The following is a 12,760-nucleotide window of genomic DNA, read 5'->3' on the forward strand; positions in this document are numbered from 1 at the left end:
CTGATTAGGTCCTTGTACTCCATAGATTTGATCTCTCTGAAAACGGTGAGGGAGTAGGGCGTCACCAGCACTATAGACTGAGATGACGACAACACAAAGATGTTGTCAGAGAGTCTGTTTCTCCATCTTCTTGTCATTTGACACATTAAAGTTGGGGGGCTCATTGATACGTATTCACAGTAATAGGTGACATTTCCCAGTGCGAGGCAGACTGCTGCAGTGGAACTGCACTCTTTCTTTGTGCTTTCTCACCATTCAGTCCTGGAAATAATGCAGATGAAGAGATGAGTTGAGACATTATTGCGCTAAGAGCTCTGTGAGATTAATTTAAAGCAAGTAACTTCATTTTATTTAACCCCTTGGTGAGCCTGAAGCAGAGCAGATGGAGGAATGCTGCGTTTTATCTAATCTGTCCCTTCGGTTCTGTCTGTACTGTGAAGTCCTGTCTTGTACTGCACTGTACTGATACAGTACCATACAGTGCTGGTGCTGTCTATCTGTAGTACAGAACACTGGGCCTTTTTATAAAGCAGTACGAGTGCATTCTGTTCACCATCTTGTTCTGCAGAAGTGTCTTAAGAATTCACAGAATATTAGTGTGAAGGAACTATGAGGGCGTCTTGCTGCTTATTTGTAAACCTTTTTAGTCAACTAATGCATGTTAGAAAGTACTTGTGTTTGGTAGCTAGTGAGAAAATGATAGATTTAGCATTTTCTGAATAAGAGTGAGAGCTAGGATTTCATCACACATAGAGTACACACTGACCGTTTAACATCTAGACCTGACCACCGTTCTAGTGTAATCCCAAACCAGAGTAAGACCCATTAGACTGGAAGTTAATGGTTCCCCATCTGATTAGATGTCAAGAGGCATTTCCTATAAGGAACATCACAGGCACTGCTCAGTCAGTAGGAGCGTGGGATAAAATATGAGGCGGCGCGACAGAGGGCACTCAGGGTTAATGCTTAATGGAATCGTTCTTCCCTGGCCCAAGCCTCTCAGGATATCTGGAAGATAGAAAGTCACGAGAGGAAGACAGTCTGAGACATGCTTTTCTGCTCTATTCACCACCAAGATAATCTCGATGATAGTTTTATTGAATTGTCACTTTCTTACATGTGTATGACTTCATGCACATGGTGTTGGCATGTTGTTGGCATGGAAACAAGGGGAGAGACGGGACTAGAGGAGGGGATGGTTATTGGTCTAGGGGACAGGAAGAGGTGGGTCGTGGGTGGGTGGTGAGGGGGGGTAATTCATTTTGAGTTCCAGTAGACTTTATTTCGGCAATTAATTGAAATTTCAATGAATTTGACACCGTCTCTGGTATACATACATATCAATTACCTGCAATGCCTGTCTGTTTGTACATTCTAGTACAGACAGTCTTATCCAAGCACTTACAACACAGGCTTCAGTCCACTCAAACAGCCATGTAGTCAGTCGCCTGCAGTTAACACATGGTGACAAAATCTGACAAGTTCCTAGTTATGCTGTGCACCCAATTTGCACTCATGTCTCAAAAGGACATAGACATTACTAAAATCTTGATCAATAACTCATTGACAGTAAATGTATGAAAATAAGGCCTAGATTCAATCAGATCAAGCATTAACCTGGCAATAGCCGACACCTGAATAGCTGATGTTTTGGCGGTGTAGGCTATATAGAAGTAATGATGCTCAAATTGAAAATCATTGAACAAAAAAATGAGGATTTCTATCAGCCTAATCAAGGTATAGATTACATCTCACATTCCAGTGTTTCGAACTTGTAAACAAGGCTGCATGGAATTTATCTTAATGTGATGCCGTGCAGCCAATGGCAATGTGCACTTTAGATAAGCGGCAGAAGCATGTAGATTTGAAAACTCAAACGCAGTTCCACCACTGACACCGCCAAAACAACTGCTATGCTGATGTCAGCTAAAGCGGATCAGATTGAATAGAGCCCTAAGTCTTGGACGACCTTGAAACATAATAACACAGAACATTATACAGGTTTTTAACTGCAACCAGTGCTGACATTTGTCTGTTACACTAAGCAGGTTGGACATTCCTCTGACTTGGTGGGATCTTCAAATTTGATTGAAAGATGAGTCTTGAGTTGTGTCCTGACTTTTCTTCATTGGCACGTCCGACAGCAGAAGAAGCTGCAGAGACCTTTGTCAAAAACTTTCCTCAGTGGGACTGAATTACATATCATGTCTGTTTTTGTCAGGGATCCAACCCCGTTTGGATAGTGTCAGCCAAGATGGAGGAATTCCTACCTCAGAATCCTCTTAAGTCAGCTAAATATATCATATGCAAGAGCTCAACAATGGGACAGTTAGGCAGCAAGTCGTTACCAAACTACAGCAGGAATAGTCCTATGCAACATTTCCACACAAGACACCGGGAACGATCAGAAGAGTATACTATTGATAGAGAAGAATAGATGAATAGATGCAGATGTTTGTAGTCTTTTGAGGGCGCTGCACACCATAGTGGAATTTGGTACTTTTGTGTTTGTGTGTTGGTTCGCTTACTTGTGTGTGCAGCCATGCATGCACGCATGAGTGAACACTGCAATGACGCCCAGCTAAAGCTGAAGCAAGTCTGCTCTCATGCAATGAACACCATTCATCCAATGAATATCTGCAGATCCAGTTGCCAGCAACTTATTTTCATCATGATTGCCAAAAGCCGCAGAAGTTTTGACAGTAACTAAGCTGGGAGGGAGGACTGCGCCACCATCTCTACCCCTCTCCTCCCACCCTCTCTTCCTATCCCTCTATCCTGTGATGTCTGCACCCGTAGATGGGCATGGATTGGGAGGAATTAGGTCACGAAGAAGCACACTGCAGAGGGGATAGCGTGGTGCCGACGTGAGTAGGAGAGAGCCCGTGTTGTCGTCCGCGGTGCGGTGAAATATGGAGAGGAGTAGAGGAGCACTCACTTGTCTGCCTATCACACATCAACAAAGGAAATGGGGGTGAGAGGAAACATGCCAAGGGCATCGCCTGCCCCTGTTTCCCTTCCTGTGTGAGTGTCTGAGAGTGAGTGTGCGTGTGACTGTGTGTTTACAGTGCAGCAGCGGGCGCTCTGCTTTAGCGCTCTCATATGCATAACGGTATTCCACTCACGTTTAAGACTTTCTGCTGTGGAAATGCTGAGGTGCCAGAGTGATGATGGGAAAGCGGGCGTCGAGGGGAACAGCTGTTTCTAATAATAGGCTCCAAGGAAAGTGTTTATCCCCAATGAGGGACAGAGCTGCAACGCCCCCTTCCTCTCCTCCTCCGTTTCTCTGTTCCCAGCCTTATGAGGCAGCAGTTCTCACTTAAAGCTATGTCATCCCAAGTTTATGTTGCTCACTAACAGTTCCTGTGGATTTCTAATTCCCCTATCTGTTATTTATTGGTTTGCATGTAAGGTACAGTAAGAGGCTTGTAGCTGTACTTTCCAGGTTTATGTAATCATACCTGTGTTATGATGGTGATAAAGCGAGCATTATACATCTATCATGTTTTTTTATTCAGGTTGCAGGTTCTCCTATACAGCAATTCATTTGCAAATCAACTATGTTATGTTCATTTTTTATTTCTTGCTCACATCTTAAAGGCCCAGTGCAGTCAACATTCAGTTTTACCTGTGTTTAATATCCTATTGTACAACAGCTGATGAAACTAAGACTATAAACATGTTAAAAATGTGATCAGTGTTATTTCCTCATAGAAAATACAATCTGCACAGGACCTTCTCATCAGCAGTTTTTGCAAGGGTGGCGTTTCGGCTTGCCTGGTGACATTACCAGGCGTTAAGTTAGTTAATAGACCAATAACAAAGCGAGTTCCAAAATGATTTTCAATAACAGCTAGTTTTCCCCTCCCCTCCCCACTCAAACCACTCCCAGACAGTCGTAGCAAAATTCTTGCTTGATAAGTAGTTTTTTGCTAAAAAGCTATTTTTGTTACTTTTTGACAATGTTAATTGAAACCTGTTACAGTAAAGTACTTAATTGATACCCAGAAAGGATTTGATACTGATATAAAAACGGCAGCATTGGGCCTTTAATCATGCACATTTGAGTGAGATAGCCTGTATTTAATTTATTATATGGTTATATGAATCCAATATGAGATTGATTTGTATGATCAGGACCCCCTCAATTGAAGGATGGTTCCATATTCTGGGTAATAGTGAAAATAATTACTGTAACATCTGCATTCTAGAAGCAGTTATCTCTGACACCTGGTGGAGGGTTGACAGGTACAGATCTCTTGGCCCTGATCATACACATCAATCTCATATTGCATTCATCATGTTGTCTCTTTCAACTGCCTGAAGAAACTACTTTTAATTACCAGTGCAGTCTAAGCCCAAGCAGTAGGCATGCTTTAAAGCAGACACATTATTTAGTGTGTTCGTATTGTAAAACATTTAGTTTGTCCATGAATAACCAACAAATTGTTCCTTCATAATTGAATAAAATATGAAAATGTAACTCCAATAAGCTTTTTTCCCAGAAAGTTTATTTCCCTGAAGTATGTTCTGAAATGCCTATATAAGCATCTTCTCAAACTGCAACGAATACTGGAAAGCTTGAACGCTGTGAGTGGAATCTTAACTGCAGTTTTGCAACCCAGATTAGATTGATAGAAACCCGAGTGATGCAACTCTCCCCTGCCAGCCCTCAGAGAATGTTACCAGCAGGTAAGTGAAGCATTTTGAAGTGTGTTTCATCAAAATGCCTGCAATGCTTTTTGGATGGCTGATATAAATGATATCCATTCATTGTTAATTCTTTGTTTTTGGTTGGCCCTGTTCCTGCTGTCCCGTCAACAGCAAATCTTCAGATTGGGAAAAGATGCCGCAGTGCTGTCACTGAGATCAAACCGCAGCAGCGGCTCAAAAATAGCCACATTTAAGACGGGCCCAGAAAAGAGCCCTGGGGAACACCTCACTTGACCTTTGATAAAAAATCTAAAGAGAGCTAATTGAACATTAGATAGCGTATTCAATCCTGCCAGATGGCATTTATTGTATACTGTATATAACAAAGAACTTTGAAATGTACCGTCATGTTAGTTTTCTCATCTCTTTCCCACAGTATGTTTTACTTTTTGGTCCTCTCTTTATTTGTTACTCCCTCTGGAATTTCACACTGGTGCAAACGCTGGGTAAATCTGGCACACCATTTTCAATATCAACGCAGTACCAAATTACAACAAACACAGTTAAGGTCTTTCTCATTAAGCTGGTTTGCTGGCACGTCTTTTTCTCAATAACCTTGAGTGATCTTGAAGACCTTGTGCACCTTGGCAACCGTCTCTGTCGCCTAATGATCAGCTCTGTTATTGTTATTCCCCACCCTCCTCTCACTCTCTCACACTGCGATACACACCACTCGATATGCAAGGGAAGATACCCTCTGATATCGGACAGAGTGTTTATGGCAGAGCCAAAATGTTAGCCCTTCACGTTACACCTCAGGTTTATTGACACATCATCCTTCTTCTCTCTCATCAGTAACTTCCCAATGACTTATCCAAACTAGCTTGAAACCCGACTGAATGTTCAAACTTAGCCATTGATAGTCACAACAATAGCTCATGACGGCATTACGCTCATTATGCGCGTGCATGTAGCTGTTATAAGTATAAATGTAAACCCGAGAGAACAACAGAACAGAGTAAAAAGGTAAAAGAGGCAAATGTTCAGATTGACGTTTGGGGTGCTGATGCAAGGGTAGAGAGAAAGGGGAGAGTTTGAGGGCAGGACTGGACGGAGGGCGTGACAGGAGTGACAGTGGGGCAGGTGATGGAGGTAGAGTACTGTAGCTGCTCAGCCTCTCCAAGGAGCAGAGGAGCGAGCGATAGTCGACTGTTTGCTGCGCTTAATAAGAACTGACGTTACACAACAGAATCCACCTCAGCAGTATGTGGCCTTATTGCAGAGTCTGTGGTTGCCATTTTTAAAAAGGTGCGCACTGTGTGGGAGACTGCAGTGCATCCCCGACTGACAGCAGAGACTCAGTCTGGAGGTTTGGTAACACACTCACACATATACAGTGGGGAGAACAAGTATTTGATACACTGCCGATTTTGCAGGTTTTCCTACTTACAAAGCATGTAGAGGTCTGTCATTTTTATCATAGGTACACTTCAACTGTGAGGGACGGAATCTAAAACAAAAATCCAGAAAATCACATTGTATGATTTTTAAGTAATTAATTTGCATTTTATTGCATGACATAAGTATTTGATACATCAGAAAAGCAGAACTTAATATTTGGTACAGAAACCTTTGTTTGCAATTACAGAGACCATACGTTTCCTGTAGTTCTTGACCAGGTTTGCACACACTGCAGCAGGGATTTTGGCCCAGTCCTCCATACAGACCTTCTCCAGATCCTTCAGGTTTCGGGGCTGTGCTTTGTAAGTAGGAAAACCTGCAAAATCGGCAGTGTATCAAATACTTGTTCTCCCCACTGTACATTTAGTCATACAATCATCCAGGTAGTCATACACAGAGACAACTCAACCAGACAACACACAAAGGACATACAGTACATTCAGAAAGTATTCAGACCCCTTGACTTTTTCCACATTTTGTTATGTTACAGCCTTATTTTAAAATGGATTCAATTGTTTTTTTTCTCATCAATCAACACACAATACACATAATAACAAAGCAATGTTTTAGAAATTGTTGCAAATGTACAAAAATAAAATAAACGTATTTACATAAGTAGTCATACCCTTTGCTATGAGACTAGAAATTGAGCTCAGATGCATCCTGTTTCCATTGCTCATCCTTGAGATGTTTTTACAACTTTATTGGAGTCCATCTGTGCAAAATTCAATTGATTGGACATGATTTGGAAAGGCACACACCTGTCTATATAAGGTCCCACAGTTGACAGTGCATGTCAGAGCAAAAACCAAGCCATGAGGTCGAAGGAATTGTACGTAGAGCTCCGAGACAGGATTGTGTCGAGCACAGATCTGGGGAAGGGTACCAAAAAATGTCTGCAGCATTTAAGGTCCCCAAGAACACAGTGGCCTCATTTCTAAACGGAATAAGTTTGGAACCACCACCCGCCAAATTGAGCAATCCAGGGAGAAAGGCCATCCGATAGTGACTCTGACAGAGCTCCAGAGTTCCTCTGTGGAGATGGTATAACTTTCCAGTTCTACTATCTCTGCAGCACTGCACCAAAAAGGCCTTTATGGTAGAGTGGCCAGACGGAAGCCACTCCTCAGTAAAAGGCACATGACAGCCCGCTTGGAGTTTGCTAAAATGCACCTAGACTCTCAGACCATGAAAAACAAGATTCTCGGGTCTGATGAAACCAAGATTTGACCTCTTTGACCTGAATGCCAAGCGTCGTCTGGAGGAAACCTGGCACCATCCCTACGGTGAAGCATGGTGGTGGCAGCATCATGCTGTGGGGATGTTTTTCAGAGGCAGCGACTGGGAGACTAGTCAGGATCGTGGGAAAGATGAACGGAGCAAAGTACAGAGAGATCCTTGAGAGGATCTACAGTGAAGAATGGGAGAAACTCTCCAAATACAGGTGTGCCAAGGTTGTAGCGTCATACCCTAGAAGTCTCGATTTAATCGCTGCCAAAGTTGCATCAACAAAGTACTGAGTAAAGGGTCTGAATACTTATGTAAATGTAATAATTCCGTTTTTTATTTTCAATACATTTGCTAAAATAAAAAAAGTATAGGTTTTTGCTTTGTCATTAAGGGGTGTTGTGTGTAGATTGATGAGGAAAAAACAAACAAATTAATCAATTTTAAAATAAGGCTGTAACGTAACAAAATGTGGAAAATGTTAAGGGGTCTGAATACTTCACAAATGAACTGTACACACCCACACACAGTGCCACAGCCAACAGGTACACTGTGAACACTCCAACAACAGAGAGCTAATCCCTCCCATAAACACTATACACCATGTACTTTCCTATTGTGTGCCTAATCATCCCACCCTTTCCTCTTCTTCATCTTCCACCCCCCTAGGATTACACCATCACTATGTACTTCCAGCAGTCCTGGAGGGACAAACGCTTGTCCTACACAGGGATTCCCCTCAACCTGACACTGGACAACAGGGTGGCAGACTCGCTCTGGGTCCCTGACACCTACTTCATCAACGATAAGAAGTCCTTTGTGCACGGGGTTACAGTGAAGAACAGAATGATCCGACTCCATCCTGACGGAACTGTGCTCTACGGCCTCAGGTGAGTGTGTGTGCATCAGCGTTATGTGTTCTTGGGCTCCTATGTCAGCGTTTTTGTTTGAGGTGTGTGTTTGTGTGTGTGTCTTTGTCTTAGTGTCTGTGTCTGTGTGTGACTGGTGGCTGGTTGAAAAACATGCAACCATAGCTCCTACACAACATCTCTTAGTGTGTGGGTGCTGCAACTCTACTGCAGAAACATGGGCAAGGAAACCCTCCATTCCTCAAAGCCCTCTCAAACAGCCGTTGCACTTTCTCCTCTGCCTCTGGAGCGTGAGAGGAAGACCCAGGTGGTGAATTATTTATGGAGCCGCGCTCCCCTGCAGTCCGGAGCACAGCAGCAGTGTAGCCTCGTACTCTACATGCTCCCCTCCTCGCCTCTGCAGGGCTGAGCCGTGCTGAAGCCAGTCGAACCGAGCTAATGAAGGGAATTGAAGGGCAGCCACTGTCAATAATGACAGTGGAGATCAGAGGGATTCAGCACTTTGGTGGGGGGGAGTGATGACTTGACAGTTTTTCTAGTTAGATATACTTTTTTGGAGCTACGAGGCAGAACTGTAGGGTTGGTAGGGAAGATCCAATACATGTTCAGTCGGGGGGCATTTCTTGTAATCATGCCCGTGCTGACGATGGATGTGGATTCTGTCAAACGTGCTCTTTTGAGGGGGTTTGTTCAAGCCAAAAGGTGTAGTTTGTTTGGGAAGGCATTTGTGTTGTTTTGTTTTCGTTATCCAGCAGTACCCCGGACCATCAGGGTTGCATTAAAGTAGTCCTGCTCTACCCAATCACTGACATTAATTGATCAATTAAGTGTGAGGGAGAAAGGAAAACCAGTGGACACTGAGGCCTTTGAGGACAGGAGTTAGTCACCCTCTGCTATAGCTAGTTAATTGACTGAGTTAAAGGCTAGCTGGTAGTTCTGGGAGATAACATCTGTCTCAAAGATTCAAGCAAGATTAGATCACCACAATAATCTGACTCAGATTGACCTCATCTGTTGAAAAGACACTAGGGGGTGTGATCTGAGTCACGGAACCAATGTGAACGTCGACTGGAATCAAACCTGTGTTGACAGCGAGATGGGCCCATCACAAAAAGGACAGTGTTAAGTCTGTGATCTAGCCATTAGTTCTGAAAGCTAACATCTGGCGCCAACATCTGTCTTCGGGTCTCGGGGTAGGTTACATCACGGCAGAAGCTAATGACAACAAGGCAATCAAGCCCATTAGCTACGTTAGCATGAGTTGCTGTGACTGCACTCGACGTCTAGATTAAGGAAGTTTGTGTGGTTCAGATCTTTGTGAGGGAGCTGCAGTGTTTTCTTCAACTCCATATGACTTGTTAGGTTAATTAGGGCTGAGGGGGAGTCGTGCGTGGCGTTAACCTGGTATGGTGGTGGAAAAAAAGGTCTTTGATGTGTCATTTGATTAAGCATTGATTTAGGCAACATACATATTGGCTGTGCCCATAATACATCTAAGGGGTTATTTTTGGTGTATAGGTCTATAGTATCATTTGGTGGCAAGGCAAATTTAAGATACTTTGTTCTTGTTTCAGTTGTCGCTAAAGGATTTGGTAATATGTATTAGGTGGCTGAACAGCATGCTCCTGATTGTTTACTGGCATGAGCATGTATGACAATAAAAACATGATTATCAAGGTAACATTTAGGACCGGATTCAAACCTGCCAAAGCAATGTTTATGCAACTGCTTTGTTTACACGTCGAATTCCAATTCACTCCATGAATGGACTGAATTCAAATTCAGTACACACCATCCCTGTCTATAGGCAAACACTCAACTCACCTTAAAACTTCTTACGGCTGAGATCCCGTTAACGGGATCGACTTGACAACAGCCAGTGAAAGTGCAGGGTGCCAAATTCAAACAACAGAAATCTCATAATTAAAATTCCTCAAACATACAAGTATTTTACACCATTTTAAAGATAAACTTATTGTTAATCCCGCCACAGTGTCCGATTTAAAAAAGGCTTTATGACGAAAGCACACCATCTGATTATGTTAGGTCAGTACCTAGTCATAAAAACACAGCCATTTTTTCCAGCCAAAGAGAGGAGTCACAAAAAGCAGAAATAGAGATAAAATTAATCACTAACCTTTGATGATCTTCATCAGATGACACTCATAGGACTTCATGTTACACAATACATGTATGTTTTGTTCGATAAAGTTCATATTTATATCCAAAAATCTGTTTACATTGGCGCGTTATGTTCAGTAATGTTTTGCCTCCAAAACATCCAGTGATTTTGCAAAGAGCCACATCAATTTACAGAAATACTCACAATAAACATTGATAAAAGATACAAGTATTATACATGGAACGTTAGATAAACTTCTCCTTAATGTAACCGCTGTGTCAGATTTAAAAAAAACTTTACGGAAAAAGCACACCATGCTATAATCTGAGTACAGCGCTCAGAGACCAAAACAAGCCATACAGATATCCACCATGTTGTGGAGTCAACAGAAGTCAGAAATAGCATTAGAAATATTCACTTACCTTTGATGATCTTCATCAGAATGCACTCCCAGGAATCACAGGTCCACAATAAATGTTTGTTTTGTTCGATAAAGTCCATAATTTATGTCCAAATACCTCCTTTTTGTTCGCGCGTTTAGTTCAAAAATCCAAATTCATGACGCGCAGGCCAGGCGAAAAGTCCAAAAATTCCATTACAGTTCGTAGAAACATGTCAAACAATGTATAGAATCAATCTTTAGGATGTTTTTAACATAAATCTTCAATAATGTTTCAACCGGAGAATTCCTTTGTCTTTAGAAACGAAAAGGAACTTCTCACGGGGGCACGCCTGAGTGAGCTCATGGCACTCTGCCAGACACCTGGTTGAAACAGCTCTCATTCCCTCATCCTTCACAGTAGAAGCCTGAAAGAAGGTTCTAAAGACTGTTGACATCTAGTGGAAGCATTAGGTAGTGCAATATTGCCCCATAGACACTGTATATTGGATAGGCAAACCTACAAACCTCAGATTTCCCACTTCCTGGTTGGATTTTTTCTCAGGTTTTTGCCTGCCATATGAGTTCTGTTATACTCACAGACATCATTCAAACAGTTTTAGAAACTTTAGAGTGTTTTCTATCCATATCTATTAATAATATGCATATCTTAGCTTCTGGGCCTGAGTAGCAGGCAGCTTACTCTGGGCACCTTATTCATCCAAGCTACTCAATACTGCCCCCAGCCATAAGAAGTTAAGCCTTCCTTAGTCCTTTGAAGGGCACATTTAAAGGTAGACTGATCAACATGACATCATCTTACACAGCAGGACAGATTGCCACTATTGGCTCTTCCCAGTTTGGGCATGCCCACATACTGATAGTCTTGGCAGATGTGTATTCTGTTGTTATTGACGTCTGTAAGCAGGAAGTAGCCCCTCTGTGCATGATGACGTCTTATTGCCTTGTGTACTTTTAACAAATCCTATTGATTGACATTTCAAGCTAGCCTACTGTAGAAAACCACATTAGCTTGGTTTGAGTTGAGTGGTCTGCCTGTTGCTTGAGCAGCAGTGGCCTGGGTACTGGCTGGCACAGGCCTGTGGAGACATTCATTAGCGATAGCCATGCCTCTCAGGAGGATCAGGTGATTCACCCTGCTGGCGCCGGCAGCTCCAGTCTGCCTCAACCATACGCTGCTCTCCCCAGGAGCACTACCAGGAAAACCTGCTCCGCTCGCCTCTCATCTCCAGTCCCCATCTCTTTTGTCTCTCTAAAAGGTAAATGGTGCCCAGTGCATCCAGTTATCCAGTGGTACTGTACTGAAGTATAGATCCCGTGTTGGTACCAGTTTAGAGTTACTGTAACTAATAATGCTTCAGCATCATAGTTCTCCCCATGTCCCTGACCACTGCCATAATAATTTGTTTGTAAACAATATTTCTTTGTTATGGCTCTGTCATTTCCTAGGACACTTTATACGTACAGTGTATTTGGAAAGTATTCAGACCCCTTGACTTTTTCCACACATTCTTATGTTACAGCCTTATTCTAAAATTGATTAAATTAATTAATTTCCAAATCAATCTACACACAATACTGACAAAGCAAAAAAAATACTGTTTTTTAGACTTTTTTGCACATTTATGAAAAAACAACAACCTTATTTACATAAGTTTTCAGACCCTTTGCTATGAGACTCGAAATTGAGCTCAGGTGCATCCTGTTTCCATTGATCATCCTTGAGATGTTTCTACAACTTGATTAGAATCCACCTGTGGTAAATTCAATTGGCTGGACATGATTTGGAAAGGCACACACCTGTCTATATAAGGTCCCACAGTTGACAGTGCATGTCAGAGCAAAAACCAAAGCCATGAGGTCGAAGGAATTGTCCGTAGAGCTCAGAGACAGGATTGTGTCGAGGCACAGATCTGGGGAAGAGTACCACAACATTTCTACAGCATTTAAGGTCCCCAAGAACACAGTAGCCTCCATCATCCTTAAATGGAAGAAGTTTGGAACCATCAAGACTATTCCTAGAGCTAG

At 42.4% G+C, this 12,760-nt stretch overlaps 2 protein-coding genes across 4 annotated transcripts in view; one reads left to right on the plus strand and one right to left on the minus strand.

The window, feature by feature from the left end:
• The window catches only part of LOC111963383 (gamma-aminobutyric acid receptor subunit beta-1-like), a 65,969-nt gene that overhangs the window by 19,231 nt on the left and 33,978 nt on the right, over positions 1-12,760 (plus strand). The window contains exon 4 of the mRNA XM_023986785.2: positions 8,011-8,231. Within this exon, the coding sequence (XP_023842553.1) occupies positions 8,011-8,231 (221 nt within the window). The remainder of the gene's footprint in view (positions 1-8,010; positions 8,232-12,760) is intronic.
• The window catches only part of LOC111963384 (COMM domain-containing protein 8), a 52,771-nt gene continuing 46,059 nt past the window's right edge, over positions 6,049-12,760 (minus strand). For all 3 annotated transcript variants that reach the window (XM_070443394.1, XM_070443393.1, XM_070443395.1), the window contains one exon: positions 6,049-6,430. In XM_070443394.1, the coding sequence (XP_070299495.1) occupies positions 6,395-6,430 (36 nt within the window). In that variant the 3' untranslated portion in view covers positions 6,049-6,394. The remainder of the gene's footprint in view (positions 6,431-12,760) is intronic.

Source organism: Salvelinus sp. IW2-2015, linkage group LG4q.2 (genome assembly GCF_002910315.2).
Source record: "Salvelinus sp. IW2-2015 linkage group LG4q.2, ASM291031v2, whole genome shotgun sequence".
Lineage (NCBI taxonomy): Eukaryota > Metazoa > Chordata > Actinopteri > Salmoniformes > Salmonidae > Salvelinus > Salvelinus sp. IW2-2015.